This window comes from Scatophagus argus, chromosome 23 (genome assembly GCF_020382885.2).
Source record: "Scatophagus argus isolate fScaArg1 chromosome 23, fScaArg1.pri, whole genome shotgun sequence".
Taxonomy (NCBI): Eukaryota; Metazoa; Chordata; class Actinopteri; family Scatophagidae; genus Scatophagus; species Scatophagus argus.
The window spans coordinates 6,639,913-6,654,617 of NC_058515.1; the positions used below are offsets into that span (position 1 = coordinate 6,639,913).

The 14,705-nt window shown below is 40.4% G+C and overlaps 2 protein-coding genes across 3 annotated transcripts; one reads left to right on the top strand and one right to left on the bottom strand.

Moving 5' to 3' along the window:
• Window positions 1-639: 639 nt before the first annotated feature.
• On the top strand, window positions 640-14,245 carry cdca9 (cell division cycle associated 9). Of its 2 annotated transcripts, none has more exons than XM_046380962.1 (10): window positions 640-868; window positions 955-1,086; window positions 1,174-1,214; window positions 1,290-1,341; window positions 1,436-1,503; window positions 2,128-2,189; window positions 2,279-2,362; window positions 2,457-2,538; window positions 2,646-2,732; window positions 12,969-14,245. In XM_046380962.1, the coding sequence occupies exons 1-10, from the start codon at window positions 757-759 to the stop codon at window positions 13,242-13,244; spliced, it is 996 nt and encodes a 331-aa protein (XP_046236918.1). In that variant the 5' UTR covers window positions 640-756; the 3' UTR covers window positions 13,245-14,245. The 2 variants fall into 2 exon arrangements, with proteins under 2 accessions (XP_046236918.1, XP_046236919.1); XM_046380963.1 differs by lacking the exon at window positions 12,969-14,245 and adding an exon at window positions 2,865-2,994 and having other exon boundaries at window positions 648-868.
• plin2 (perilipin 2) lies at window positions 3,070-6,850 on the bottom strand. Its single transcript, XM_046380961.1, has 8 exons — window positions 6,752-6,850; window positions 6,488-6,534; window positions 5,893-6,088; window positions 5,507-5,589; window positions 5,024-5,309; window positions 4,265-4,443; window positions 3,954-4,070; window positions 3,070-3,773 (listed from the first exon to the last, which is right to left on the bottom strand). The coding sequence occupies exons 2-8, from the start codon at window positions 6,515-6,517 to the stop codon at window positions 3,318-3,320; spliced, it is 1,347 nt and encodes a 448-aa protein (XP_046236917.1). The 5' UTR covers window positions 6,518-6,534; window positions 6,752-6,850; the 3' UTR covers window positions 3,070-3,317.
• Window positions 14,246-14,705: the final 460 nt, after the last annotated feature.

Below are 14,705 nucleotides of genomic sequence, written 5' to 3' on the forward strand. Positions count from 1 at the left end.
TCTTACTTAAACCTCATATTTTGCCCTTTCACTCGGATGTTCTCTGAGACCAGCTTTTGTCTTCTTTAATCAAGGGAAAGGCTTTTGTCAGTGCATGTAGGTCTGCAATGGAAGACATCTTGCAGAAGCAGAACGGAGACTTGCATCTTTGCACTGTTTGTAAAGGCTGCAGCTTGTGACACGAGGTTACCTGCTTTTACCTTTTAAAAAAATTAAAAACATACATTATGTAGTGTTAAAAATGCACTTTCCCATCCTAACAGTGGATGCAAGGGTGGAAAGGGGGAGTTTATTTGTTTAATGTGGTTGTGGTACATTATTTTTTATTGATTATAAAGTATATATAATTCTGCTTAAGTAACAGTGTTGAGTAGCCTATAGTCTCATTTTTTAAAATAAAAATCTATTAGAAACATGTAGCATTTCACTGAATTTGTGACGCACAGTTTTATTTCTTCAAACGATGGAAAAAAAAGTTAATTTTGTTAAACGATAGACAGTCCACTTGCAACTATATTAACCCGCAAGCATTTTCATAGATGACACAAGAGCCCAAGTTCAGTTTGTATTGGAATTAACAGTAGCTTTGTTATGCTAACATAATGAGCTAATTGTATCCTTCCGCTTAGATTGAATTTCCGGTAAGCGCGTGAATATCTTAATGAAAAGTGACTCGCTCACAGGTGGGCGTAAGTGTAAGCAGTTCAGAGCTGTGTTCCCACATTCCCTAAAGCTCGGAGGGGGCGACACAACAGCATGCCTTTGAAGCGGGCGAGAAACGCAGGAGCTGCCCAGGATAAAGAACAGCTGAGCCGGGAGATGCGACAGAGCAGACTGGCTCTCTTCATTCAGCAGTTTGAGAAAGAAGGTTTGAACGCGACTGCAGGTCAGCTTTCACGTCCTTTTGTCACCCCCACGTTTGTCTTTAAAATGCCGAAAATTTCCCCCTGACAGCACAAGAGCGTGTGAACGAGCTCGAGGCCAAAATGGAGAACGTGTTGTCAACAATGGACAAAGTTTTCAAAGTGGAGCTTATGAAGATGCCCCCGTCTCTTCAAAACACCATCATAGGGGATTCAATAAGTGGTGAGTCCTTTTCATTCATAAACTGAGACAATTAACGCGCTAATTTCTTTCTGACCTACTCACCTGTTGCCCATCTTTTGTTTTAAGAGGAGGAAATCTCAGCAAGTGATGTGTCAATCGCCATGAAGGTGAGTAGAAGCGCTTAAGTAGCTGCTGTCTAGAGGTGTATTATTGTTATAAGAAGGATAATTATCACTATGCAGAATGAGTCCCTTGAGGTGCAGCAGTCACTCAGGAGAGTACCCAGTAAAAGAGGTGAGTTGACTTTCTTAAACCAACAGTTTAAATAACAGTTGTTATTTTAATAGTCATCTTCTGTGGGTTTTATTTTTTTTATTTTCTTTTTAAGTAAAATCAACTGGTTCTACACCAGGTCAGTCCACCCCGGCTCAGAGGTCCTCATCCAAGACCTCTAAAGTAAGCTGCCAAATGTTTGTACACACGAGGGAGATACATGGTTTGAACTTGTGCTATGTATAGGATGGGGCATAAGGCGTTTTATGGAAAACTGAAAAGGAAATAAAAAACTATTAGTACTATAAGTACTATTTAATATAAGCCATCTAGATCCCCTTTAGTAGAGGAGAAGGGAAAAACTTCAAGAAGACAGAAGTAGTGTGTAGAGTGTGTTGTTTGTGTGTGAGATTATGGAGAAACACTGACAATATTCAATAATGTATAATGTATACTTACAATCAAGGAGATGTTTGAAATTAGGATCTTTTTTCTGTACCATAGATGTCAGTATCCTTTTGTAGATCTACACAGGTGACTGGTCCATTAAACAACTGCTGAATTCTGATGTGATTAAAAACCATATCTCTGACGTTTTGAGCTAATAAGAAATACTATAAACTGACAAAATGGACAAAGGGGAAACAGTACAAACATAAATTAAGTTCTAGTTTGCCCACTGTGATATTGTATGTTCTTGAACTGAACTATGTCAAGAACTGGAATCAAGACAAGTCAGAGAATTTATCTTTCACCATATTGCTCTTCACTTTTTCTTTTTTTTTTTTGTTTGTTTATTTTTTTTAGGGAGGAAAGGGGACAAAAAGGACCAGGACATTGGCTGGTAGTAGCAGCACTGGAAATCTTAGGTAAGACTGGAGATTGAGGTTTTTAAAGAATTCACATGTTGATAACACAGTGAGTGTGTTGATGTTGTCACTGGACTCATTTCCTGCAGGGGCTCCTCAGTCACTGCCAAAAGGACTCAGAGTCACGTGACAAAGACCAACGAGCAGACCATACAGACCAAACCTAAACTCAGGTCTGTTGCATCCTGATGGGGATGATGCATGCATGAACAAAAAATTGCATTTAAATATATGCAAAATCGACTTATGAACTTTGTGCTTTCCCAGGTCTGTCGTCTCTGCTGGTGATCTGCACTGTTCAGTGGTGGGCTCCGCCGCACACATCACTGTAACCACAGCACAGGGGCAGGTACTTAATGTTAGGAGAAGAGCCATAGCTGTAAGTGTTTAGATGGACTTGAATCATTATTATCACATGCCACAAACTTGTGTGTATGTGTGCTTCTTCTTTCCTAGACTGTCAGTTTTTCTGAGGAGACCAAGGATGAAATTAACTTGGATTTGCTGGATGACATGGCTTGGTGCCAGATTCAGAGGCTCACGGTAATGGAAAAAGTTCATTTTTAAATGTGCCTTGCGATGGTTCACATCATCATCTCACAAACACCTTCCAAAATGTAGGTACCTTGTACCAACTGGTAATCTTTCTTTGCAAACTGGATTTTGGATTTTTAGAATCTGATGGAGTACCTGTCAAGGCAAAGTCGTTGCCAGCGATGAATATGCTTGAATATACACTGGCACCAGGACTTTTTTTGTTTTTTTTCAACTAAGAATATATAATAAAGCTTATTTTTTATCATCATACATGACTACCAGTACTGTTTGCATCAAATTCAGATTTTTATGCAGAAGAAAAAAGACCCAGTGAATGGACATATCTGATTCCACTGAAGTTTATATAGAAATAAGCACAGGATTCAATGTTGCCACTAAATGTGACAATTAGAAAATTGGTCAAAGAATTGGCAAGTATCACATTTTAGGTTATGTGATTACAGCAAGAATTGCTCAAAAGTGAACTACATTGGTTTTACATCCAAATGAATTCAGCCTTGTTAAAAGTCAAATCTTTGCCTGCGAAACAGAATATATTAGTTAAAATTCAGAACATTAAAATGTAAAGGATCATTGCTGCTGCTGGGAATGGAGCGACTCCATCTCGATTTCTTTGGGCTCCTCCTGATGTTGCTGGCTGCAGGGAGAGCTGGAGGATGTAGCTTGTGAGCTGCTGGCAGCAGAGCGCTGTGTGCGATTCGCCTCCGGGTCCATCCGGGGGTAGAAGGGACCGACCAGCCAGTTGAGCGGCGTGTTGTTGACCAGATAATCCAACACGTTGTCTAGGGAATCTTTCATTCTGCCAAGGTGGACTTTGCTGCTGGTCAGCACACTGTCTGGCAGGTCTCTCAGCCTGTTGGCCTTGCTGAAGTTGTGGTAGATTTGTGTGGCAGAGTGGCTGAGGGAGAGTGCCTCCTGCTGGATGTGGTGTGGGAGGCCCTGCAGGCTGGAGACGAGGACGAGGCAGGTGGTCTGGAGCTGCTGGGTGAGGGAACGTGCCAGAGTCAAGGTGCGAGACTCAATTACCTGAATGGAGGGGATGAACACATATGTAAAAAAAAAAAACAGTTTTGAGACTGACTTGACAGACTTCAGATCAATCGCTCTGAGGCTCCAACAGTATGTGGTGTAACACAGCGAACAAGGTGTGTATTTTCTTGACACAATGTTATCTGACTGCATGTTTTGTGTTGTCCACCTCTTTACCTCTGCCTCATGACCATTCTCCTGATTTGAACTATTGGACTTCCACACCACCAGGGAGCTAAGCTTGTCATTCACCATCTTGTTTGCACCGTCAATATTCTTTCTGCCATATTCAATCTAGAAAAACAAACATTTCAAATGTTTATTCATAAGCAGTAAAAGAAATTGTGCACTTTTTATAAGCTGCTCCAGGGCAGACTTGAAATATAAATGAATGTTTAGCTAGTTTCTTATGTTGCTAGTAAGCATTTGGTTGACGTTTTTCTCCATTTTGTGTCTATGGGGACTGCGTTAACTGCTGCCAGTTTTACCAGGTCAACAGTTGAGTTGAGTTCAGAGATGAATTCCTTGCTTCGCTGCTTGGTGTCTTGGATTTTAGCCAGGGCACTGGTGTACGCCCGCTTTCTCAGCTTGGTGGACAGTGAACCCAAGCGGACATAGTAGCTCCGCTCCTTTTTGTCAAAGCCTCTCACAGTTTTTGCCTCGAGCTCTGTAATGGAGGAGGGAAACATGAGCAAACACCAAATATGATTACTTTGAGTTCTGTTTAAAATGCCCGATCTGTTGTTTTGCATGTTTAAGTAGCTGGAGGCTTTTAAGCGTGAAGAATGTAATCATTCACTAGTCAGTCCCTCAAAACAAATCAATTTAACATGGTGCAGAGCTGTAGTTCAGTCTCAACAACAACTCTTTTAATGATGGAGGAAAAACTGGCCACTTATGTAAATTTCGATTCTCAGAAGAGCATAATCCGATAAGTCCTGGAAAGTGGGCCGAATCCATCGTTAACAACATATTCCAGCTGCCTGTTCTTAACTGACCGCTGATGCAGCTTGTCACAGAAAAACAAGCTTATCTCACTAGTCTCATTTGTATGTATCTCAACATGATTTGAACCCAAAACAACAGCCAAATACATATTTTTAAAAGCTCATCAAACAACCAGCGAACAAAGATGAAACATTAGTCAAGCTTTTCATCGCCCCAGTAAAGTGGGGGTGATGAGTGGATGTTTTGAAGTGTTACATACGATGTATCTGGTCTATCTGGCAGTTTCTGGCCCCACTCACCCACTTCGTCCTCTGTCAGAGGCAGGTACTGCTCCACCAGACTCTCTGAGGTGCTCAGGGCCGTGTCCACTCCGCTGCTGACCAGCCGGGCCACTCTGCTCTCCAGCACTGTGCTGACACTCCCGCTGACAACAGCCCTGGTCTTCTCCATCCCATCCTGCACCACACCTCGAGTCTTTTCCACAGCACTGGTCAGAGTGTCTGAGACCGTGTCCTTGGCACCAGACACTGTGCCTGTCACAACATCTTTAGCAGTGGTTACCACATCTTTGGCATTGGAAACAATCTGAGGAGAGGCAAAATCATGAGCAAAGACATTAAATGATTTTGGTAAAATATGGGTGGGGGAACAGAAGTTGAGAAAGACAGGACGCACCCAAACATAACACACACGATATTGTGAAATTTGGCTCAAACCTAACAGCCCTGACCTTTTGACAGAATGTAATCGCACCAGCTTTTAGTCCATGGTCCAGTACATACCTGCTCAGATGGCTGGTGAAGAATAGGCAAGGTTTTTTCAATCCTGTCCAAACCTTTACAGGCTAGGTCATTGGCAATGGCAACTGTAAGCAACAAAAAAGTACATTAGTATATAAACATAATGTAAGTATATTAGATGTAGCAAGGCAAGTAGTCCTATTAATGGAAAACTTTTTGTGGCCTAAATCAGGCTAACTGTGAGTAAACTGAAAAACTAGGTGAAAGATCAAGATGAGTAAGCATCCAGACCAGAACTTCCTGTTTCAAGCTGTGATTCAGCCAGTCTTCACAGTTTCAATTCACTGGATTTTTGTTATGACATCCTGTAAACCATTTCAGATGGATTTTATCAGGTTATGTACATATTAACACTTAATTGTTCCTACTCTGAGGCTCCAGCTTGCCAATGATGGGAGAAGCAGTGATGAAAACCACAGAGGTGATGTTCCACACTCCTTGTTCAGCAGCCTCACACACACTCCTGATGTAAGGGTGGGTTTCCTTAGTGTTGGAGTACACGCTGGACACCAGGCCATAGGTGGAGCTCACCAGAGGAAGGCTCGTCACTCTCTCCACCACATTCTGTAAAGAAATACAGGGAGAACAGCTGACTTACAATACTGTAATACTGACTTACAATACTAATGTTCAAAACGTCCTAGAAAAGATTTACCATCAAGCACTCCAAGCTTGAAGGACGAGCTACCAACTTTAATAATGACTTTTTAAATGACAAAGTAATGGAGAAAATTATGACAATTAGCCACACTTTTTATATTTAATTCTGAATGGATTTTGAGTATTATATTCAAATGGAAACGGGTAAAAAATTGTCTTAGTCCTGAGTGTGCAGAAACACCTTAGGGTGTATTTTATTGGATATTTATTAGTTTATTATTGTCCAATACACGCTACCTGCTCTACATTCGTAGGTTTTGCAGTCAACATTTATTAACAAAATAAGCTCAGTAGCAGACTCACCTGATTTGAGATAACTTCAGCTGCCGCCATGTCTTCTGAAACAAAACCTACGGAGATAAGTCGAAACTTTTAACATGTCTCTATTCAAAAGCAAAACCTAAACATGTCGAACAAAAAATATGTCTATTCCTTCCGTATTACAGTAGTCTGTCCTGATAGCTACATGATAATAAAGGCTCAAATTAGTACTGTAGACTAAATTAGCTTTAACAACAGCTCAATTACACCTGCAAAGCCGTTTGCTAGGCAACTTTAAAGACTCACCGATAGTTTTGGGTGCGTCCCACTTGCTAACGAGCAGACTGACGGTGCGTGGGAAGCGAAAGCGGTTGTATTTATGTTCCAAAATTATCGCGAGATGTGGCGCACCACGGTGACGTGACCGCGATGGCGTTTCTAGGGCAAAGGTAAAAGAGGTAAAAGTTTAGTAGTCGGGAAATTCCTATGAAAGCAGCCGAGCTGTGACACGCTGCGGTGGTCTGATTTGCTAACATTTAACAAGGGAGCGAGACTGTTTGGTCTTGTTGGATTTTTTTTCATGCTTCTGGAGTCTGATCAAGTAGGCTCCCATGCTACGTACCCTAGACTAAAAATAAATTTAAAAAAAGGCCGAAAATCAGGGGGTGCTCCAAACAGTTTAACTGAATGGAAGTGGGCAAAAAATATTACATTAATTAGAAAAAGGACATCGCATAGAATATATTTAAGCCAATTGTGTGTGTTTTAGTAAAAGAGGTAAATTAGTTTTGGGGAGTGCTGCTGTTTTTCCTCACAACAACAGTGACAAACTAAAGAGTGCCTCTGGAAAGACTTATTTTTATATATTTGGCGTTGCCTGAAGTTAAACAAACGGTAACATTATTCTATGTCGGCTTAATGCGCATATATGGGATCAAGTAAGTATCCTGATCCCATAGGAATCCAGGAGCTGAGTGAAACTAAGGGGGGGCACCTTTCTCCAAGCTTTGTCTGAGGGCATGCCCACGATGTCTGACTTTGAAAACCCCTGCCACAGATAATTATTTACTTTATTAGTTTAAATTCAGCTTTGAGTTAGCCCCACAGGACTTAGCGACTGAGACAGGGCCCATCATCAATCATCGTGTTCATTTTACAGCTCCAAACCAAATGATTAGCAAAGTACCTCGACAAGTATTGAGATGTCAAGACCATTGAAGATGAAATGATGGATGCTGATGATGGACAATTCTTCTTTCTTAGCCGCTTAGCTTTGAGTATCTTATCAGGTTTATACTGTGAGGAAATGAAGGCCAAAAAGAGTTTATTTGTAGATTCCGCTCATAGACTTGTATTATTACGTCGAAATTACGTTCAATTATTAGAATGGGATCATATATTTACAAAAAAAGAGTTTCATGAGACTTGAGAAAATGAAATCCCTGACCCACAGTACATTTTTTTTCCGTGACAAATTCATATCATAGGCTAAAACTCTGACCACTAAGTTGCTACTAAAAGCGCCCAATATTGTTCTATGGCTATCAGTGCGAAGAAAGTATAAAGACGTGATAATGTACATATGGAACACATCACACAATGCACTTAATGTTCTGAACATCTATAATGTCTTTAAAAAGTTTTCATTTTATGGTTTGTATGTTTTCGATCATTTTAGTTCATCATCAGAATATTTGCTTACTGTGGAAGGAAGCCAATGAGGCTGGTCTCTCTCATACTATTTATGGGAACCATTAGACGATATTTTTAAAATTAATGCAGGGAATCTGACCAACCTAACACTTCACTTAATACATTTCTGATGACTTAACTTAATGGTCTGACTCGTGCTTATGTGCGTCAGCGGTTTACCCGCAGCTGAACAGGTCTTTGTTTGCCAGTAGCTCATCAGAGCCACATGTGTGACTCTATTCCTAATTTGAGAGCACTGCGATATTTTTTCTGTGTGTCAGTGCATGTTTCTGTGAAGAATGTGTGTATGTGTTACTAAAAATGTAAATGAAGTGTTAATGCGGTTTCTTTGATGCTACACATTTGGAAGCCATGTGAGGAAACGTGGGCTTAGTTCAGGTTCTCAAACATGCTGAGGTCCTGGATTCTGTACGTGAACCCCTTGGGGCCCATTTATCAGCCCTTGTATAACTCAAATAGACCCCATATGAAAATGTTGGCTGCAGTAAACCACAGACTATAATTTTTAATAAGGCTGTATTTGAAGGGAGTTCATAGATGAGGGTTTTTACCTTAGTTTTTTTTTTATTTATTTAAAAATAATATAGCTAACTGAATGACAGTCTACTGTAGTGTACAGCATGTATCCCTCCCTCCCCACACAGATACCACGCTGTACTGGACATTGAACTGCTCGTATTTTATTGTCCATGTCACAATCTTTTAATTGCCTTTGTCATCCTTTCTGTGATTTAGTGGCATGCAAAGTACAACTTGTTGATGAAGAATTATTATTCTTCTGGGTTGCCTGGTATAAAATCTGAAATATTCTACATCATGTAATAATAAAATTAATTAAAGGATTAAAGGAAGGTCAACAGCTTTTAAACCTGGTAATGGGAAAATGTTGTGTTTTATGGTCATGTTAGAGCATGACCGCAATGTCTAGATGCATTAGACACAAGTTTCAGTGAGGACATGTATTATATGTGTTCAGTACTGTCACTGGCATCAAAACACTCAAATTCTGTGGGCTGTGGGCTATTTTAAGTCATTTTAATGTGCTTATATGAACCAAAATCCAGGGCAAAGCCCAGCCAAACTATCTTGAAGATAGGTGGCTTCATGCATGTATGATTATTTGTAGATATAAATTAACTAACTCCTGAGAAAAAAGTTCATACATACATATGATTCGTATGATTTGTATCATATACTTTCTGAACACCGTTAAATCAAACCACCACACTTGAGTTGAGTCACGTGTCTGCATGCGTGGCTGAGATTTGACTAACCACCTTGTGTAAATACAGGCCAAGGTGACACAGTCAGGGTCATTTTGGTTCAGTGTCCTAATTTGACTTGTCTTAAATCATGTGAAAATCTTGCAGCCTATCAGATAAAGCCAAACAATCAAAACCCCAGTCTAACATTGTTTCTGCTCTCTGGAAAGATCATTTCACAATAGAAGGAGTAAATGTTGGACTGCATTCTCTCTCTTTTTTGCTCTCTCTTTTTTTACATAATCACAGACCGTTTCAGATGCCAAGTTACTGAATGATGTGATTTTGAATATGCTGCTACTCCTTCAAAATGAGAACATAAACTGAAAGTTATAATTTCCACAAATCTAAGGCTGTCTGTTAAACTGAGCTTTTGAACGGCACTCTTAACAGGAGCTTTTCCCTCATTCCCCATGCATGAGAAGAGGCTGGCCATTAGAGTGATTTTATTTCAATTCAAGAACCTAACAAAGTGCTCATGAATGAGAATGACCTTAAGCTCCTGTAAAATGCAATGTATTTCTCACTATTACCTGACAGCCAAACTAGATTGTAAAATCTGCCTGTTTATGATACTTTCTGAGCATAAATCCCTAAATCCCAGTATGTACAGATTTAGGCCACTAGATGACACCAAAGTAGACAAAGTTCTTCCTCATCACACGCATACAGCAATGCAACTTGACTTACCATTTCTTTGCCTGCTCCTGTGATAGCTTGTCTAGTTTTATTTATGCACAAAATAGGGAGCGTGCAAAATGGTGTCCCAGATAATTTCAGGAAAACAAAGGGGGAACTGATATATATCCATAATTCCATAATTCATTTATTTTTCCATTATTTAATTACTGACCAACACACAAACATTTGGATATTAAAAATAGTTGATAAAACTTAAAAAAAAAAAAAGAAAAACAAAAACAGGAGAGAGGTAGTAATGATCTGAGCCGGCTCGTCTCATTCTGCAGTCAGCTAAGATGAAAAGGCACATCAGTCACGGAGGTTCTGCCCTCCCATTTCCCGAGGGATCTGCTGGTGTGCAGGTGGCAGCAGGGACTATACATTATGGCAGAACTGGAGAGCAGACCCTCGCACGGTATCCCTCTATTGTACCCTCCATGACAGGTTAGGCCGGGGGCAGCGTGCCAAGGCTCCCAACTGGGTAATGGATACCTGTGGGCTACTGGGAAAGTGTCACACCTCCGGATCACACACAGTCAGAGGCGATGCGTGAAGAAAGAGTGCAGACAGAAAGAGACAGACAGTGGGAGAGTGGCCATCAGAGATGGCTTCAGCGCAGAGGAGAAAGAAAGTGACATGTCTTTGGTGCAGCGGTATGCTTTGGTTAACTCTACCCTCAAACACTGCTGCTCCCTTAAATACATCTACTGTCAGATGGTATAGCCTGAGCGACGACCAATAGTCTGATGGACTGTCCATCAAACCTGCACTGGGGATTCAGTTAAAGGATTGGGATTATGAATTGCTTTGAGTCAAACTACAGACACTCAAATAGCTGAGATTTAATTGTCTCAAGATGTCTGTAAAATGCAGATTACAGAGCTAAAATTGTACGCCTGATCTATGAAATAGCAGATGATGGTATTAAAGGAAAATTCTGGCATTTTTGCCTTGGGTCTTATGATGTTGTGGTCATTCTCAGGGTCATGTTAACTTGCAATCTTTGTTGTAGAGATTCTGGAAACACAGACAAACAATGTACTCGAAGGCGAACAGCTGAAATCACCTAAAGTTTTCCAAATAAACTTCAGCTTCTCAAATTATATGAAACAGATCTTCATCTCTGACTGAAAGTAAACAGAGCCACCTCGATTAGCTGTTTTAGCTTGCTCAGACTTTCCAGCTAACCAAGCTAGCTGCCGATTCATCTGCGGTTATGGCAGACATTTATTATTCATCATTTCATATGGAATTATTCTAATTCAACTGTGGTAAATACAGAGATTACACAAACAATTGTTAAATAGTGAGGGTACCCGTCCAAGTTAAAGTCACGTAAATCCTCTAAGTTAACACTTTTTTGCGAAATACCAAATCTGTCAGTGATGTTTGAAATTATAGTCAATGTTGTAGTTGCAGCTGTTTGTTGAAAGGCATTCATTGTCTTTTATCTCTGCGTGTGTTGGCTAAAGAATGCCTTTTTTGCTCTGTTTAAAATTAAAAAGTTTATTACGTTTGCACAATGGCAAGTTAAGCACTGGAAAAAACATGATACAGTACAATAATTGTAGATATTACCGGATCAACATGGAAAAAGGACATGAAATGAATAGTGCTGCCATCATGAAGAAATGTCTGGCTGTCATTTTGATCAAGTAGGGGTGGATTAAATATTGGCTTTGTCCTTGTTGTCAGAGGGACTTTACACCAGAATTTCAACATCTGGGACCAAAATAGCTACAAGAAGTTTGTAGTCCCGCTGCTAAATTTGGCACCATTATTCCTCCCCGCTTCGACCCAGCCCTGGAGCTGGAGAGGTCGTCCATGCAGAAATGAATTACATTTTAACAAGATGCCTGCCCTTTAGATATAACCATTACTTCAGCCTTTAATAAACAGCAGACCCATGCAGACAATGTGTGTGTACCAAGGCAATAACCACAAATTTATTGCTACAATATAGACAAACAGACAAGACCAGGATCTTGTTAAGCAGGGCTCTATGCACCTGTCGGATGTAATCCTCAAATAATGACTTCGGCTCATTAGCTAAGACATTCAAGTTAACCGTCTACATTTCCCACTGAGAGGATCAAGACAGAAAATGAGTCAACAACCATACAAGGTTAAAATTGTGAGAAAAGGTCAATGTGTGACCTGTCTCGCTTTGAAAATGAGATTCTCCAAGTTCCAGCGGGACCACACCCTGACCCCACTTCCACCCTGATGATGATTTTCAGTAATGATTTTCTCAGGAAGAAAATAAAAAGTCTCACATCGCATCCTTGGATAAGGACCGCACTGGTGGCTGACTTGTGAGGCTCAGATAAAAGTGCTAAGGCTGCTCAATGAGCCCATACTTTTCATTGGGATGGGAGGTGAGCAAATGACCACAGAAGGCTATCCCTCATGCGGGTCGGACACCTTCCCACATTACCCCCACCATGTTTTGTTTTCGCAGAGCTGTGCTGGGATTAGCAGGCCGGCTGTTTGTGCTGGCAAAGGGGCAGCAATTCACAGCTATATTTTCTGGGTGCTGTTTCTGACAACCAGACAGAGTCCTAGTAATTATGATATAATTGAGAATGATCTAAAACCAAACGTCCGAGCCAGTGTTTACAGAAAACAGCTGCTTAAATAGGCACTTAGAAGGAATTAGAATAACATTTTTTATGTGTATGAGTGTGTCTCTGTCTGTGTGCAAGTGTGCATATATGCGTGGGTTGGCTATTTGGGCACCTACACAGACAAACTCTTTGTTTTGGAAGTGTTCGCTAAAGTCTTCGGGGGCAGACAGCAGCCAAGAACAACGTGGGAAATGGGCCCTTGCTTCATTTCTGCTTTCTCTCTGGGCTTTTCCTTTGCAGTCTCTCTGTCAGATGGACGTTCTGCTGGCCTCCAAAACGGTACCTGAGGCGTGCAGAAGTTTGGAGAAGCCAAGAGAACGGGACTTGGACATGAGAGAAGTCATAATGAGAACCGAGTGGCAGCTGACAGCCCGGCCAAGCTGTCTGTCATATCCTTCTTCTTCTCTGTCTGTCTTTCACGCAAGTACGTTGTCAACAGAAGACATGCACCCTAACAGGCCTCTGCCCAGGTGGTCTCTCTGGGTAGCCAGTGGCCTGCAGAGTACAAGATGCTGAAATTTGAAGCAACCTTGCTGGCAGGAGCAGAATTCACTGTGAGGTCTGGGCTTGAGATGTTTAAAGAGACAGTTCACTCCAAAATGAAAAATACATATTTTCCCTCTCAGCTGTGGGGCCATGTTTCCATCTAGATTGTTTTGGTGTGAGTCTCTCATCTATGAGTTGATACACATTTCCTTCTGCTCTGTGATATGGTGTTGTCTGATTAGAAAATAATTCCTAAAATCCTCACAACAAAGTCTGCAGATTATCTTGAGTAACGAGGTCACGATTTCTGGAAAGAGGCACTGCTTTTCAAAAATAGTTTTTGGCAATTTGAGCACCACAGGCCAGGTGTGGTCTAGTTTCATTATGTTCGAGAGAAGGCAGATATCGCCAAAGCTTGGCAGTTCACACTAAAACAAACTGAATGGGTAAATGGCACTACAACATATTTTTGGTTTTGGGGTGAACTGCCCCTTTAAGTGTTACATGCTTGTTATTCAGCAATTATTTTCTTCATATTCCAGGAAATAAAGGAGATGAGTCATAAATTGTGATGTGCTGACAGAATATCAAGCACACGTGTTCTTTGACATATCCCAGAAGCCTTTCAGAAAACCTGACTAATTACAATATCAGTATTACCTAACAGAGAAAGAACAGTAAAGATATGGAAATGATTGTCTTAGATGAGGTGACAAAACACATTACCTAAGTATTTGATCAAAATGGTCTTAAGACCTAAGCCTTACATTTTCAGTTTTTCTTTATGGAATACTCAGCAATGGAAACCAATAAGAAACTATTTTAAACTGCAGTAATTAAACAAGCCAGGTTTAACAGTAATATTGTCATGAGGTGCTTGCTACTACACAAGCTTTGTGAGCAGAATCTTTTGTTCTCATGATAACAGGTTGGTTACCTTGTCATCGCAAGTTTTGTTTTTATAGATCGTCTGTTATCTGTAATTATCTCTTGATCTCAAAATAATTGAAATAAAAAATATAATAATTGGACCTCATTTGTTCTAAGCTCTGCCTTTGTAAGGCAGAAAAAAAAATACTTAGCAGGAAGACAGAAGGTGAAAAAAAATGTACTAGGGTACTGATTTGCCCAATCTTTGTACGTGAAACTGAAATCAGGGGATATTTAGTCCTGCTTGTCTTAAATAACATCATTCAACTGTTCTGCCAGCGACAAAGCTGCAACAGATTTTCTGAAACAGCAGACATCCTCCTCTACACTATAATAGTGCCTTCTTTTTACTAGCAGCTTGATTATATTCTTATGATTTTTGCTGAGCTGTACTGTCCATGTAAAATCAAGAATACATCAGATAATGTATCTCAGGTTAATTTTGCCATTAGATGACAGGATATCCTGGATTTTTATAGCATAATGCCCTAATCTTCTTATGTGGATCTCAATGCCAGTTATTCATCTGTAAACAGTTTAAGCAAATTTATGAACATTAGT